Below are 17558 nucleotides of genomic sequence, written 5' to 3'. Positions count from 1 at the left end.
ATGAAACGGTTACTGTTATGTAAGAATTACTGGGACAGTGACCTTGGGGAGATCGGAAAGATTTTCAAGCATCAAAGGCCTAATTATAGTCCGTGTACTCCATTTAGTAGGTGTAATAATGCTTTTTGGAAGAAAATATGCTTCCACAAAAGCTGGAGAGAAACAGATGAGGTACTGGGGAAATATTTAACTATTACTCATGAATCATGAAGGTTTTATTTTTCTAGTGTCATTTCTAGATTTGAGGAATTCAATGCAGTTTCATTTGTAGTGAAGTCAGGTGAATACTTTCGTATGTAATAGCTTTCAAAGTGAAATTTTTGCCAGCCTATGAACACTATCTGAGTTGTCTTTCAACTTTGATTTTGGTATTTAAATTTCCTTGGGGTCAGTGACTTCGTAAGTCTCAGTGTATTTTTTCCCATTGAGTTTTTTTTTTTTTAGTGTTTTCTGAGTGTCCATCATTATAGACTCCTGGTTCCTAGCATTTTAAGAGTTGGAAGAAAGCTTGAATTTATTAATACAGTTTTTAACATACTTAGGTTACAGGTAAGTAACAAAAGCACAGGTTATGGTTTTAAATACATTGGGGTATGGTTTTAAAACAGTTTAACTGTGATAGTCATGCAGGTTTTATCTATTTTAAAATTTAGATTTATAAAGGATTATGTTTATCCTTTCTAATTGTTTACTAAATAATTTTGTCTTTGGGCCACACACTCCAAAACTGGGCAGTGACAATAGTCAACAGTTTCTTAATCTATTAAGTTAATTTCAGAAAAAAAACTTAACAATTAGTTAATCAATTAGAAGCTTTTCCAAATCTTGTGATCATTTAATGAATTTATGATTTAATCTCTTTTTAGCTATCTTGAAAATTACCAAAAAACTCTTTCTCCTCTCACAAGTATGAATAAGATTGGATAAAATAACATGCATTAGCCCTAGGTGCCTTTCAACCTAAATTGCAGTTGTATTAGGGTCTGAATGCAAAGTCAAAACAGTTGCACTTTAGAAAACATGCGTGTCTGAGCAGTTGAGTTTTGCTGACTTTACTCTTCTGACATTCCAGCGGACACCCCACGGTTTTCTGCCAAGCATGAGACTTGAAGCGGTGGACAGAAGGAACCCCAGGCTCATTCGCGTGGCTACAGTCATCGATGTGGATGACCAACGGGTAAAGGTATGTACTTCTGAGCAGTGCACTGCTCTCCTGGCCAGTACCTGCCCCTCCCTCAAGGCTGAGAGAGGGAAGGGAGAGAAAGAGGAAAAGAACCCCAAGCAGTCTCCATGCTGAGCATGGAGCCCCATGTGATGCTCGCTCCTATGACTCCAAGGTCATGACCTGAGCTGAGACCAAGAGTTGGAAGCTGAACCTACTGAGCCACCCAGGCACCCCAAAATTCAGGAATATTTTGTCATCGAAAATGAGCCTCAGGTTTTTTTTCTCTGAATTCTCGTTTAACTTTAATTATAAAATCATGGGATTTGTAGGAAAAATTCGATCTTAATAATATATCAAATCTTAGAATTTCAATTGACAGATTATTTTCTTCTGATTCATAAGAGAGATATTGTGTTATTTGTTATATATATTTGCCACCTTATTTATGTGAACATATTGGGTTAACACATGACCTTAAAATATTTGAAAAAACGTAAGTTCCTAAAATGAATTTAGTGTATTTTTTATTTACCATCTAAACATTGATCCTTCCAAATCTCTGAGAATTTAGCTGGTTCTTCCAAAGGAATATTTCATGTATCTTCTTATTCTTTCTCTTTCATGGTAATTGCCTTGTCCTTTGCTATAGCCTATAGGGAAAGAGTTGGAAAGTACATGGTCCCTCTGACAGGATTAGAACCTTAAGTGTTATCTCTGTGGTTGTGAGCACAGTGGAGATCCCATTAGGATTTTAGGTCTACATTAAGATGTGTTTATGCAGCTGTCGCTCTCAGTCTTGGGAAATATGCTTTATAAAATGTGAAATGAATTACTTCCACATACCATTCAGTCTGTCAGAATGTTATCAGTCCTGAAATAGATAAAAATGTCTTATGGGTTGTGGCTCACTTTTGGTCTCACAGACAGCCTCTGCCCTCTTGCAGCCCATTCCTGGGATGGACCCTTCTGCCAGGGACCCTCCATTCTGTACCCTCCCCTAGTCAGTCCTCCAGTTGGGTCCATGCTTGTCTTGTCCCATGAGGTATAGGGGAAGGATTGCGGGCTGGCAATTTTCCAAATAGAAAAAATCATAGAGAAGATTCAGAAGTTTGGCTTCAAATTCCATTCATCATTGTTCCAGAGGAGAGAGAGGCATTGAAAAATGAGCATATGGTATTCTCCTCTGATTTCTTGTTTAAAGAAGTCGAGGGCTGTGGATGGGGCTAGCTCTGCCATTGGGAACGCAGTAGATACTTCCCTGATCTCCTCGTTGTCAAGCACATTCCTCTGTTCATTTACTAATGTGCTAACCATATTCTTCTATATTTTTTTATTTTTAAAAAAATTTATTATAATTTTCTCTTTTAAAGTCTGTTTCCTTCCAAGACTGTATTTTATCATCGATACTGGCACATAATAGTTGATTAATATATGTGTGATTGAATGGGAACTGAGTGAGTGAAGAAACAAATGGCATTGCATATACTCTGGCATCTTGTTACTTGAGTGTGTGAAATAATTGTATTAGTCAATAAGTACTCTTCCCTCATTCTTCATCCCTCTCCTAATTACTCTTCCATTGGAAATCCAGTTCTGTATAATGTACTGGAAAGTGTCATAAGATGCACAGATCTGAGTTGGAATTTCAGTTCCGACTTCTTTAACGTTACTAACTTAGTGGTTACTCTGTATTTGAACTTTCCTTTATCTGTAAAGCACTGTGGTTAACAATGCCTACCTTGTTGGCTGATTCAGTGAAGAACACCCGAAAATGTACCTGAGTCTACACTTCAGGTTGCTGCTCTTACCTGCCAATGCAAATGTCTGGTGCTGCTCTCCTTGGGTGCCTTTATAGTCTGTGTTAAGGAAGAGGCCTCATCAAAGTAGCTGTCATCAGTAGATGGGGAAGGAACAAGACCATGCACCGTGGTGAGCATGGCTGGAGTTCCCGTGGGGGGGCTGGTGTGTGTCTATGGGATGGTGCTGCAGCGCCTTGTCTGACTTTGGAAAGTAGAGTCAGCCTGTTGCACCAAAGAACAATGCCAGTGGAGATGATAATGACAACAGTAGCAGTTTGTATCAGATGACATCTCATAAGGGCTTCCAGTGCATTAGGGTACCCTTATAGCAACCGTGGGACAAGAGGTGTGGTTATCAGATTGATTTTGTAGATGAGGAAACTGAAGGCCAGGGAGGTTAACTAATGGGTCCAGGGTTACAAACTAGAATGTGGGGAACCAGTTTATACCCTAGCTTCTGCACAGAGGTTTTCAACTCTAGAGCTTATAATCTTCCTACTCCTTCTTATCTTAGGTTCTGCTTTTTATCATAAATATCCCACTTCCTGATGGGAGAGCGGGTGTGGAAGGTGGGGATCGAGTTCGCTCCTCACCCACCCTACTTTGTCCTTTGTGCTGGGCCCACATTGCTGGTCTCCCCAGGAGATTTGTGTGGTGCTTCTGGCACTCCCTGGCAGAGTGAAGGATATCTGGAAGACTAGGTTTTTTCTTTTCTGCCACTCCCCAGATATGTTGTTGCCCTGTGTGCTTGATTAATTCTATTTTTAAAGTGGCTTTTTTGAGATATAATTCACACACCATAAAATTCACTGGTTTTGAATGTATTCCCAGAGCTGTGCAACCATTACCACTATCTAAGTTTAGAACCTTGTCATTCCCCCCCCCAGAAAGAAAGTTCATACCCCTAGCAATAACTCTTCAGTCTACACTTCGTCTCAGTCCCTGGCAATCAGTAGTCGACTTTCTGTCTCTATGGATTTGCCCTATTCTGATCATGTCCTATAAATGAAATCACATAAGATATGATCTTTTGTACCTGGCTTCTTTCACTTAGCATGATGTTTTGAGGGTTCATCCATCTTGTAGCATGTATCCATATTTCATTATTTTTTATTTCTAATAATTTTTTAAGATTTTATTTATTTATTTGACAGACAGAGATCACAAGCAGGCAGAGAGGCAGAGAGAGAGGAAGGGAAGCAGGCTCCCTGCCCAGCAGAGAGCTCTCATTTTTTATTTCTGAATAGTATTCCATTGTGTAGATCTACCACATCTTGTTAATCCATTCATCATCGATAGACATTTGAGTCATTTCCATTTTTTGGTTATTTTGAGTAATGCTGCTATGAACATTTGTGTGTGTTTTTGGGTGGACATGTTTTCCTTTCTCTGGGGTATATATCTCTAGGAGTAGAATGGCTGAGAGTCATACGGTAACTCTTTGACATAAAATGTTTCCCATAGTGATTGCCCCATTTTATATTCTTATGAGCAGTATATGAAGGTTTTAGTTTCTCTACATCCTTACCAACATTTACTATTATGCGTTTTTGTTTACTTTTTCATGTTTTAGCTAGCCTAGTGGCCCTATGTGTATAGATACGAAGATTCTGAATTATTACTGTTGACATATGACCACTAACAATACATTGGCCAAAGGAGTGGGGTCCAGTGACTTCCTAGTGGTTGTGCTAGTGGAAGTAATAACAGCAGTAGGTGTGATGTCAGGCTCAGATGTCACAGAAGTATTACCAGTACAGTAAGAAGGCCCAGTTACTGAGTATGGACTTTATTCCAGATATTTAGCTAAGTATGTGACATAGTGTACCTTTATCTACACAGCAACTCTTTTTTAAACTTACATTTTTACTGAGGTCTAACTGACATGTGACGCTGTACTAGTTTCAGGTGTACAACAGTGATTTGCTATTTCTTCACTCTGTAAAAGGACCACCGCGGTGAGTCTAGTCACACAAAACTCTCACACGTGTATGCTATTTCTTTTTTACAGTTGACATGGAGACTTTAAGTAATTTGAGCCAGGTTTCCCAGTCAGGGGGAAGAACTGGGTGCGAACTTAGATGTTTCTAGCTCCAAAGCCAATGCTCTCTTTTCAGATACTCCCCTGTAGCTGTGATAAACCATGGGAAGTAGAGACCATCATTTGTCTGTGTTGGTGAGTTGGAGCAGTGGCAGCCTGATTCAAGATATTCTCCACTCTCGCACTCTTAAGTCCACTGGTACTAGTCAAGCCAGATCTTCTGATTTTCAGACTGCTGGTCGTTTATCGTTCACCAGTAGCCGAGTTACGAAGTTTTTCTTGCCTTGGGAGAGTTTTCAGATGTTGTTTCCCCTTGTGTTGATTACTGTGTTTATTAATTACCATAGTTACTCTAATAAATATTTATGATGTATTCAGCATGTATCGTGTTCAATTTATAGCCAGCTATTATGTTTAATAATTATTCTTTTGTTTGGTTGCACAGTGTACTCTGTTATGTTTGAAAGCCCATTACTGTCACCTTATCAGGAAATGCACATTAAATTACAATAGATGGATGGATGCTTTTAGGAAGTTTAGCCTTTATTTGGGAAAAAAAATCTATTCTTCTACAAATAAATGTAAAAGGAGGACTTAAAACAGAGAAATATTTGATAAATATTTGCCCTGTGGGGCCACAGCTAAGCTGTGAAATGAATTATAAATGTATTCCAAATAGATGCTTTAGGAAGTTCTACTGAATCATTAATAAATTGAGTGTCTTCAGCAAGTCTTTTCATATTTAATGCATTAACTGGATGTATTTGTGGCATTTCTAAATGAAATAAGAGCATCACGACCAAGAGAAATTGTCATGGTAAGTTGTCTACTTGTATGACTAGAAACTATTTTGAATTTTCATTCAGGCCAAAAAGTTCAAAGCTTTTGTCTGAAAAAGCCTGCAGGTGGATTAGTGCAAAGCAAAAGTCCAAATACAAGTCAGGAAATGTTCATTTTAATTAAGGGTTTCCTGTGCTTTGAGAAAGTTGCTTGACCCCTATGAGTCCTAGTTTAATTATCTGTCAAAAAGGGAGCAGAATTGGAATATATCATCTCTCTTTCCACTGTCCCTAGCTGGGATGCATTTTTGAAAATGATTTTGAAATATGAGGACAGAACAAGATACTAACATTAAAAATGACTGTCCTTTGAGTTAAACTTCTAATTAATGCCCATTACAGTACCACAGTGATTGATGACTGTCTTCATTTGGGAAGGAGACTGGGACTAATTTCAAAAATATTATGACCAATTAATGAAAAGATATTTTTTAAGAGTAGGTGAGACTATAAATTAGTGTCAACCCTGATTTCCAGACAGGTTTAGGAAGATAGAATGAATGCCCTCCCGGGTAAAGGTGCGTTAGTGTAATTCTAGTAGCAACAAACAGCAGCAATAGTGAAGTGAGAGCTGGCTAACTCAGACGTGGTGCCCACGTGCTGCTGTTGATGTGCTTAGCATTTTCCTATTCTCAGAATTCACACGGCAGCCCTGTAAGGGAGAGACGGGCAGAGAGACAACCCTACAGAGCTCAGGCCTCTTGTGACAGGCTGCCCAACGACAGCCTGAGCTCTGAACCCGCAGGGCAGCATCTTCTCCTATAATGGGACAGCAAGTAACTATTTCGATCTTTATGGACCTTATGGTCTCTGCCACAGCTGCTCGGTTCTGTGGATTAGCACAAAAGCAGTCACAAACAGTAGGTAAGTGGATGAGTGCGGCTGTGTTCCTGTAAACTTTGTGGACATTGAAATTGGAATTCTATATCATTTTCATATGTTACAAAATATTCTTTTGAACTTTTTTAGCCATTAAAAAAACTGGGACACCTGGGTGGCTCAGATGGTTACATGTCTGCCTTCAGCTCAGTTTGTGATCTACGGGTCCTGGGGTTGAGCCTGTCAGGCTCCCTCCTCAGAAGGGAGTCTGCTTTTCCCTCTTTCTGCTCATGCCTTCTCTCTCTCTCTCTCCTCTCTCTCTCTCAGTTAAATAAGATACTTAAAAGATCTAAACCATTTTTTCATCCTTAGGATGCACAAAAACAGGTGATGGGCCCTGTTTGGCCTGTGGCCTATAATCTGCCAACTCCTGTCTTAACAGATACACCAGACTGATTTAGTTATGAGATGAACTTAGTAAGTATGAACTTATAGTATAAACAGTTTTGTATTCTTACCTTATTTTCCTAAAAATATTTTTTAACCAAACCACATCTGTGTTTATTTTCCTATCTAGTTCTAGATATTCAGTAGAAAGAGGTAGAAGAGGTGAGGCCTACCTTATCATCAACAGCTTCTAGACTTAAATATATTTCTCCTACCATCCATTCATTTGATGATTTTCAGTGTGAACGTAGTTAAGCTTCCAAAATGATGTATAACCTTTCACAGGGCAGGCTTCCTGGTTGCTGGACTTGTATTCTCCAAGTACTATAAGTAGAGACTTACCTTTAATGTTTTTAGTAAAGTGAGTATATGAAGAACTGAGCTGTATGCCCAACAGCACAGCCGGGAATAACCGCCCTGGCAGGGAGTCGGACGTCCCACTCTGGAGCCATTGCTGGCACCCCTTAGGTAGCCTTCACGCAGCTACCTCCTTACCAGCCTGACCTGTGAGATCTAATGAGATCCTGGCATGTGATTATTTGGCTGGAGGCATCAGCTTAGTCATGAGCTGGGTAGAATAGAAATAGAACATTTCACAGTTTTCTGTGCAGAACACTGTCTGTGTAGACACTTCTTAAATAAAAGATGATGATGTCGTAGCACTAGTTGTTCTTAACCCTTATTTTCAGATTATGCATTTCTTTGAGTGTCTGAGGGATGCCACAGATCATTCGGCTGCAAAACACACATACCTGTGGATACAAATGCTGGATTAGATTTGTGTTTCAAGGGTTCCTGGACTTTTTGGAAAGGATCTTATTTAAGACTAATAGTTCTTCAGTTAAAAAAAGATTTCCCCTTTCTCTGTACTCTGCGCTTTTATTCTACACTTTATATTTACTCAAAAAGTCTGAGCCCCTTTGCTGCCTTTTATTTCCGAGATACTCAGTCAGAACCTGCAGTGCGGACTGTCTTCCTTCAGAGCGAGCAAGAGAGTCTCTTGGATTCGTCTTGGCTTTGGAGGAGACATGCATGCTTTCTGCTGTTTTCCCGAACAGAAGTGTACTATTTCTGACCAGCGGCAGCTTTAACATTCCACATGCCCTTACTAATACTGATATTTAGCTAATTATGCTGAATATCATCTCTTTTTCTCACATCTTCCTTTATAAGAACTCTATTTTTACCACTGGAAGACTATCTATCAAAAATAAATAAGTGAGCAAAAACACCCCAGAATAAAGTGACTAGGCAAGATGGTGAATTAATTTCCCCTCCTTGTTCCGAAATCTGTGTCACTTCTTGAGATAGAAGAAAAGACGATAGACTCAGGAAAATGAGCTGCTTCTGTGAGAAGAGAACAAGTAGATTCTTACATTAATTTATTCCCCAAATGGAGTTGTACTATTTTCCCACTTCCACCATAACAAATTACCACAAACTTAGTGACCTAAAGTGACTCAAATGCATTATATTTCTCTAGGTCAGTGGTGTCACTAGGCTCAAACCAAGATTTCAGCAGGGAGTCCTCTTGGAAACTCTTGGGGAGAATCCTTGTCCTTGCCTTTTCCAGTTTCTAGGGGCCAGCTCTGCTCACTGGCTCACGTTCTCTTTCTCTGTACTCGAAGCCAGCAGCATAACAATTTCAAGCCTCTTTCTGATATTCCAGCCTCCCACTCATCAGGGCAGTTGTGATTACCTTGGACTCACTGTACAACCCAGGATCATCTTGTCCAATGCAAGATTACACCTGGAAATTTCCTCTTGCAACACACAGTAACACCTTCACAGGTTTCCAGGCTTAGGATGCAGACATCTTTAGGAACTATTATTCTGCCTACTATAGTAGTACTGGATAAAATTAAGATGCTCATTAAAGTGAGGGGGGTATGGCCTACTATAAAATCAAGAGCTTCTGCTTCACTAAAGAGACCATTCCAGGATCTATAAACCCTAGGATGGTGTTGAGACTTGGAATGTGCCCTCCTCAGCTGGTTGGGAAGGTCAGTTTAATCCCAGTTCAGTAGGGGGCTGTGGCACAAGCCGTCATTGTAAGCGCAGCAAGCGAGCGAAGATGCTGCCGGGCAGATGGCTTCTCCAGGAGAACAGTTTTTCTTCTCTTAGAAAAAGTATATAACATGCCTTGTTTTATTTGCATTTCCAAACACCAAATGCCTTTATTTACTATAATGTAGAGACAAAGGAAATTTCAAATTTAATCTCTCTTAATGCGTATGTGTGTGTACACATACGTGTGTATATATACACATTTCTTCCTTTCTTAAATTGGAAGCCCCTTGGACAGGTGGTCTCTGTGTGATCTGTGTTTGGGCCTGAGAGCAGAGGAATTACAGGAAGTTGCATAGCTGTGGGAGCCATCAAAGCTCCACTGTGGGAAAGAGGCAACAGGGGTCTGTAGCTCAAGCAGTGACTATAGATCTTTTTCTGCTACTGCTTTTTTAGGGGGGGCTTATTCCCAGCACCTTCTATCCCAGGACTTCAGCCAGGTGTGTGTGTGTCCTTGCTTCATTGACAGAAATAGTGATGAGCCATGGAAACAATGGGACCAGGCCATTTTCACAGGGACTGTCTTCCCTATCCCTAAATGGTCCTATTGGCAGGAAAAGAAGGGATGTGTAGATCCTGTAAACTCAGAGGATGGATTTGTGTTCCAGGACTGTTGAACCAACAGGGGATAATTGAAATTGAACCACAGATGGGGTTCAGAGGTACAGGCTGGCCAGGAAGACAGCCCCAGTGAAGAGGTGGACATTCTGGTGGGCAGGCCAAGCACAGAGTGGAAACAGGCACAGTTGAAAGTATTTAGGCGGGATTCCACATCTTCAGAGCAAAACTGGGTGTGGCATTCTGAGGGTTTAATACAGGGGAGGGTTTCCCACAACAGCAGAGTACAGATCCACCTTCATCTGTTAGAGTGTTGCAAATGGATAATCTGGGCCTTCCCAGACCTGCTTGAGTGAGAACCTGCATTTTAACAAAAGCTCCACTTGCCCTCTTCTCAAACATGAACAAGAATACTTATTTACGGTTAGAGAAAGGCAGTCTGCTTGTCCTCTGCCCTGGTTCTTAGTTCTCTTCTCCATATGGGTTGAGGATGTTGGTACATGTCTACTGCCCTCCACAGTAAGCCAGGCATGAGCAGCTGCTGTTGGACTCTGAATTCAGCAGACATCAAGATCTGGGTGGTTTCTTGGGGAGCCCTCAAGCCTGTGATACTGTAGGGAACTCAGTCTTGTAATAAACCCCTTCAGATGTCTGTTCCCTAATTAGGTGTCCACTGTGAGGCTTTATGTCAGAGGCCCATGAGACTGGCACATAGTCTTCAGATTCCTAATGTCATGATCAGTATTTCCCTGTCCTTTTCTTTTGGGGAGTGACAATTATTATTATAGGGTCTATACAACTACATTTACCTGGTTCTCCTCTACTCTTTGCTCCTTTTGAGTCTTCTCATTGGTTTTTCTCTTAACTTCTTGCCCAAGGATTTGGTCCCTTTGTCTTTTCTTCCCTATACTGGTGGCTCTGAAGCCTGAGTGTATATTTAAAATGTCCAGCCATTTGTAAGCTCCTCAGGTGATCCCCATGCACTGCCTGGGCGGAGCACCTCTGCTGGGTTCAATCTCCATGAGTGAACCCCTCCATTTCCCCCATTGTCAGTAACTTTTACTAATAACTTTCAAATTTGTATCTATTGCTTTGACCTTTTTCCCAGAGCTCCAGTGTCATATATTTAACTGTTACTTGACATCTTTTATATGTTTCATGAACTCTTCAGTATACAGGCCCAAACTTGTTTCCTCCTTAGGCATCCTTGACTTAATAATGGCAGCCTACCCACCATATTGCTTGAACCAGGCAAGTCATTTTGGGAGTCATTCCTAAAATTTGCCCATCTTGGAACAAACACATTCAGTCAACCACCATGTTCTATTGGTTCCAACTCCAGATACTTTATCCCTAGTCTCTATGCTGCCCTCCATCTCATGACAACCACATTACTGATGGCTGACATCATCTCTGATTTGGACCACTGAAGTTGCCTCCCAGCTGGTCTCTGCCTCCACTTGAGTCCCTGTCGATTCATACTACACCAAGGTGTTAGTATGAATTTTAAAATGTGGGTTGGATCACATGACTCTCCTGAATACACCCTTCAGTGTCTTCCTATGATTACATTTAGGTAAAAAAAAGAACCAACTCTTTTAATGTGCCCCCCTAATGCTGGGAAATCTTGACTTCTCCAATCTTCTTGTGTACTTTTTAACCTTTAGAGTCAATTGTAAAATTTTGGGAAAAAATGCTGGGATTTGGCTAATGACTTTGGACTTAAGTTTGAGCAATTCTCTTTTAAGTTGAAGGTAATGCTTCACTCTTACCTTTACATGAATGGGTCACATGTAACCATCTCTTCTACTTTTAAAAAATGCCATAATCATTTTCTTGAAGAACTGGCTATATTCAAAACCTTGTGGGCAATCACAAGGTTTTTTGTGACCAGCTTCTCTGACAACTGGCAAAATTCTTCACAATGGATTCTAAGGTGCATCTTGATTTCATAATCACTGAACTTGTAATAAGGGGTGGGATGAGGGATGTGCATTATAGAATCAGGGAAATGGGAGAATTTTTTTCCATGCTTTTTTTCAGTAGAGATTAGTTTTATGAACTTAGCAGATGTGTTTTTTCTAATATGTGAAAGTGGGCTCAGTTTCATGTGAATGTACCAAAGTTATAAAAAAAAAAAAAAGCCCAAAGCAAATATGTTTAAATTTTGTACAAATGAGCTACATATAGATGCTTTTAGGGCTGTTCAAAGTCAGTAGGTTCTGGGATGACTTCAGAGGTTTGGCATAAAGAGAGACTTCAGTGAAGTAGGTGTTGTCTTGTTCACCACCTGCCACGTCTCTGACATTTGCCTTCGTTTTCCAAGTGGGCTGTCTTCTCCTGCTCTGAGTGTCCCTGTAGTCTCTTGCTTCACTAAAAATGTGATATTTACCCAAATGGTTGCCTGTTTTCAAATTTCTGAGTGAGACCCAATCGGTCTTGTGGCTGGAGAAAAACAAAAAGCCATTCTGAGATGTCTAACTTTAAATTTATCTCCACAAATGTCCTCGCAAACCCTAAGGGCATTCTTGGGATTCTCCTCCATTTCTCGAATCAGTGTATGTCCCCATCATCCAAGAAGACTTATTTCACACATTCTCTGTCCTCACACCTTTCTCCTTACTCCCCTTGTCTAACCTTGCTTCTCATTCTCGGGGAAAATAGAAGAAATGCTGACTAAAAATGATCCTCTCTCCAAGCGCAATCTACCTTTCTATCCATGTCTGAATGCACATACTCAGAATTCCTACTTGTTGCTGTGGGAGAATTATCTCCCCCCTCTTGTCTAATTATCTCTGCTTCTGTAAAGCAATTTACTCTTCTCTGACATGAATTTAATTTTCATCATAAGACTTGTGGTTATCTGACATTAGATTATGTATTCACTTATTTCCTTTGTCATCTGTTTGAATGTAAGTTAATAGAGGAAACCCTTTTCTGTCTTGATTACTCAGGTGATCTTGATATCCTCAGTGTCCATAGAAGAGTATCTAGCATTTCAGGGGTGGCAAATAAATACTTGCTGAATGAATGGATGTGAATGTACTGATAGAGTATTTACTATAGTGAATTACTGCTTATTAATGGTTACTTCTTATTCCTTATCAGAACAAATGTACATTAACTAGATACCCTCTACATATTCCCTCACAAAAGAGTAGCTATTTATAACACCACATAGAAAATTGGATTAATTGGTGGTTTGGTATTACTAATGCACCTTTGATAAGCAACATGGTAACTGTAATCATGGCTAAGAATGGTTTAATATTTGAATAATTGAAGTCATGCATTATTTCATTGTATATGATGCTTTCTCCCTTGTAATATTGACATTGTGAATCATGGCAGTTATAACAGTGTCGAGCAGAGCCCATTATGGGACAATTATACTAATAACACATGACAAACCATGGGACTGTGGAGTGGTAATAGATACATAATGGGTAGTAAACAGTTTGGATTCAGAACAGTAATGGTAGCTCATGATATTCTAGTAATAATAACCTTATCTTAAAACGAATGCAACGAATGCAACTTTAATGTCAAAACTGCCAGCCACATGAAGGGTGCACATTACTTTTTGAGGGCGACTCATTTCTCTTGGCTTAAACCCCTCTTTGCTTTGCAGCTAACAAGGCCTGTTTCTGTGCCAGCCTGTGTCCAGAGTGCCCACAGTATAGCTCTGTTGGGGAACTGGCCTGGCAAACCCCAGCCCCCAAATTGCTGTATCCTAAAATCTACAAAATATCATCAGGTCTTATCTTTTGCTGTGCTTCACACTTGCTCCAATATTCCTTCAGGAACGGTTTTGCACCACAGTGCTTTGCGCAGCCTTGACCTCTGCAGTGTGCTCCCTGAAGCCCTGCTCAACACTCCTTCCTGTCTGTGGGGTTCCAATATGGCTTTTGTGGCAGCTCTCTTTTGCCAGGGAGGTCGTTCATTACTCTGTTGGTTTTGCTGTCTGGTGCCTTCCTCCGAGGCGCTCCTAAGCTCTTTAGCTGACTTGAGCTGGGGCATGGCAGTGAGGCCCCAGTGTTTTGCTCTGATTATTCATTACAATTTTTCTCTCACTATCCTTGAGCCAATTCAGTGCTAGGACAATAATTCCCTTCTGTTGAAGCCCATTTTAATGTTTCCATTTCAGTTGCACCCCAGAACTACATTTATTCAACACATGGTGTCATAGCGGTTCTCTTCTGACCCCAAGAGTCTACTCCTTGTCCTTCAGATTCCCCCTTCTGCTTAGGGCTCTGGGTAACATAGCTAAAACTTCCCCCTAATTCGGCCATTCCTACCATCTCATGGTGGTAGAGCTCATGGTTACTTTCTCAAGATCAGATCGCCCCTTGTCCAGGTGGTAGATTGTATACGCAGTGCCTACCAGTAGGCTCTGTACAGTCATCGTGGGAACATTGCCTCCTGGCTCTCCCCAGTCAGGTAGCCACTGCCCACGTGCGGCTGGCAAATGTGACTGAGGAGCTGAATTTTCAATTTCAGTTAAGTTTAAGGAATTTTAATGGAAATAGCCACACGTAAGCAGTGACTCTCATATTGGACAGTGTAGCCCTGGGGCATTTGGTGGCAAGTCCAGGTGGTGGCCGGGGCACACCCACTGGAAGCAGCCCCTTGCAGGGCATGAGGTATTGATTAGCTGCCCCAGGAAGCTCATACTTATCAGATTTGGGAGCATGCATATGCTAGCTTTTCAGCCAGCTTGTGTCTGAAGGTCAGGCTCCTGTTAACACCACTAGGGAATATCACAGGCCTAGAAGATGGAACAGATTTTTTACCCGGTTTGGAAACCAAAAATGTAATTCAGATGAGAGGAAAGACATACTGGTTAAACAGTAAGTAGAATCAATAATTACTCAGTGACTAATTCTCAAGACTGAACATTGTCTAAATATTTAAATTGAGCTTTTGACTCCCCTTAAATGTGTTTTCAGGATTGTGAACATCACAATAAATAAATATTTCCCTCCTAGACTAACAGAATATGTCTGCAATTTGGCGATTTAATAATTATCCCCCAGAACTAGAGGTGACCTGTCTATCATTGTCAACATTTAAATTCCCTGTCCTCGTTGGAAAGGCTGAGAGACCTTCATCTGATACTCCTTATAACACAGGAGCATTTCTTTTCCATGTTCACTGATTTGTAGAATTTTAGAATTTTGAATTTTGAATTTTTTTGGAATGGCACTGAATTTACTGCAGTTCAAGGCAGTTGGCTGCAAGGGAGAAACAGACCAAGACAAGGTAGAAGAAAACGCAGTAGAAACCAACATGTTTAGAGCTGGTTACTCATTTCTTATACATTTGGTGGTCAGAGCATGACACAAGAAGCAGAAATAAGGCAAAGGACTCTTTTCGACTTGGGATCTCAATAAAGATTAGAGTAAGTAAAGGATATTGAGAAGAGTGCAGAATTCCTGGGTTTTGAGGCAATGGTTTATCTTTCCCTGATAAATGTCGGAAACCTTATCAGATCAGCAGGTGGGGAAATGAGACACAAATGGAGCTACAGTAACTGCTGTATTAATGTCGTGTGTGAGAGGTTGCAGTTCTGCTTTGGTGCTGGGAGTAGGTCGTGTTCAAGTTGTGTTCCTCCCACTTCCATTGTGAGGATGTGTCTTCTAGGAGGAGTGTGACCTTTCGTCAGCAATATCAGGCCCAGCAAAGAGGGGCTGCAGGAAGATAAAAGCACTGTTGAGATGAGCCTGAGAGGCCGCAGTGGCATGGAGGGGGTGGGGGATCAAAGAAGTGGGCTGCATGTAGAGGCACTGGAAGGAGAGGGGTGGGGAAGGGAGGAGGGGGCTGTGGGCCCAGCCCAGCGCTCCGCTGACCTGTGCTTAGGAGCTGCTGGCCCGCAGCATCCGAGCATCTGAGCTTCCAGCTGCTTCAGAGCGGGGGAGAGGGGGGTCGGGAATGAGTAGACACCTGGGAAAATTTGGGTCTGGCAGTAACCCTGCCTGGAAGCCCATCCAGGCACTGCAATGAGAGGACAACACAGGCCCCTGCAGTCTGAAGCTGTGCAGGGAAAGGCCACCTGAGGAAGCTAGTGGCAGCCACTGCAGACCCACAAAGAGACCCAATGAATGCCGTAAGACTGGTGCGAGTACCCAGGCTTTCTGCACCATCAGCAACTGCCCGCTGCTGTTTCAGGCCCAGTTTTCTAGGTTTGTCTGTAAGTTACTTAGGGCCCTGCTTGGCCTTCCCTTTTCGGTGGAGCTTGTGACTTTGAAAGGATTCCTTAAGGAATATTTGTGAAGGCTCCTCTGCAAGTGAGAGAAATTCAAGGCTAACCCAGCATAGGTTAAGAAAATGGGGGAGTTGGGTGCCTGGGTGGCTCGGTTGGTTAAGCAGCTGACTCTTGATTTCATTCAGGTCATGATCTCAGTGTCCTGGGATTGAGCCCTGCTTGGGCTCCACACTCAGCACAGAATCTGTTTGAGATTCTCTCTCTCCCTCTGCCCCTACTCTCTGAGCACAATCTCTCTCTCTCTCTCTCTCTCTACCAAATAAATAAATTCATCTTTAAAAAATGATGGTGGACGGGACACCTGGGTGGCTCAGTTGGTTAAGCAGCTGCCTTCGGCTCAGGTCATGATCCCAGCATCCTGGGATCGAGTCCTACATCGGGCTCCTTGCTCAGCGGGGAGCCTGCTTCTCCCTCTGCCTCTGTCTGCCATTCTGTCTGCCTGTGCTCGTGCGCTCTCTCTCTCTCTCTCTCTCTCTCTCTGACAAATAAATAAAATCTTAAAAAAAAAAAATGATGGTGGAGTGGGGCATCTGGGTGGTGCAGCCAGTTAAGCATCTAACTCTTGATTTCAGCTCAGATCATGATTCCAGGTCATGAGATCAAGCCCTGATTGGGCTCCCTGCTCAGTTGTGAGTGTGCTTAAGACTCTCTCTTCCTCTCTCTCTTTGCGCCTCCTGCAGAGGCATGTGTGCACGCACACGCGTGTTCTCTCTCTCTTTCTTTCTCACATAAATAAATAAATCTAAAAAAAAAATGGGAGCATGCCAGCAGGATTTATTGTCTCACTGAAATGGAAAGATATGTGTAGTAGACCCGTGAATCAAGGGTTTCAAACAGCACTATCAGTCCATCCCTCCATATCTCTTTCTCTAGGCTCTCCTGACTCTGTCTCTCAGCTCTCCTCCTCACTGTGCATGTTAATCCTTCCTCCAGAGAATGGGCTGTCTCCACTTAGTTGTGGGGCCACCAGCAGGGCCATCCCAGCACAGCGACGCCTATGGAATAGTCTTCCCTGCTGCTCTAGCAGGGGAATCATGGGGGGATTCCGATGCGGTCAGGAGCCCACACCCAGACCTGTCACTGTGGCCAGGACTGAGGGTTCTCTGCTTGGCCACTGTTGACCGTGCTGAGGCCTGGAATGCGGTTGAGTCTGAGGTCTGTGGTTGTGGAGGCCAAACCTCAAAGGGAGGAGCTCATTGGTCAGACGGACTGCCAGACATCTGTGCAGCACCACTCACCCCAGCGTTAGCATTAGCGGTCCTTGCCATCTATCTGTCTCCACATCTTCAGGATACAGGTCTGAAGTCAGAGCTATTTCTCCATCCACTGGGACACCTGGGGCTTAACACTGAGACCATCACATGCTTCCAAATTTCGGTCTTTGTGTTTAAGTCTCTCAGCATCTCCTTGAGCATTTTTCACCTACAGAAGGGGATCAGTGTTTTATATTTAAAGGATTTGGATATTTTCTTTTGAATAGATAGGGTCCTAGGACCAAATAATTTTCATAAATGATATAGCGTTTCTAGTGATTATCTATTCAGAACTTGAACTTAAG

The 17558-nt window shown here is 41.9% G+C and overlaps 1 protein-coding gene across 1 annotated transcript in view; it reads left to right on the top strand.

Annotated features, from left to right (window-relative positions):
* The window catches only part of L3MBTL4 (L3MBTL histone methyl-lysine binding protein 4), a 403808-nt gene that overhangs the window by 209660 nt on the left and 176590 nt on the right, over positions 1-17558 (top strand). The window contains exons 12-13 of the mRNA XM_082699053.1: positions 1073-1183; positions 5082-5140. Coding sequence (XP_082555179.1) covers positions 1073-1183; positions 5082-5140 — 170 coding nt within the window. The remainder of the gene's footprint in view (positions 1-1072; positions 1184-5081; positions 5141-17558) is intronic.

This window comes from Mustela nivalis (assembly GCF_964662115.1).
Source record: "Mustela nivalis genome assembly, chromosome: 14".
Taxonomy (NCBI): Eukaryota; Metazoa; Chordata; class Mammalia; order Carnivora; family Mustelidae; genus Mustela; species Mustela nivalis.
Note: the sequence above shows the minus strand (reverse complement) of the source record. Positions and strands in the feature narration are given on the sequence as shown.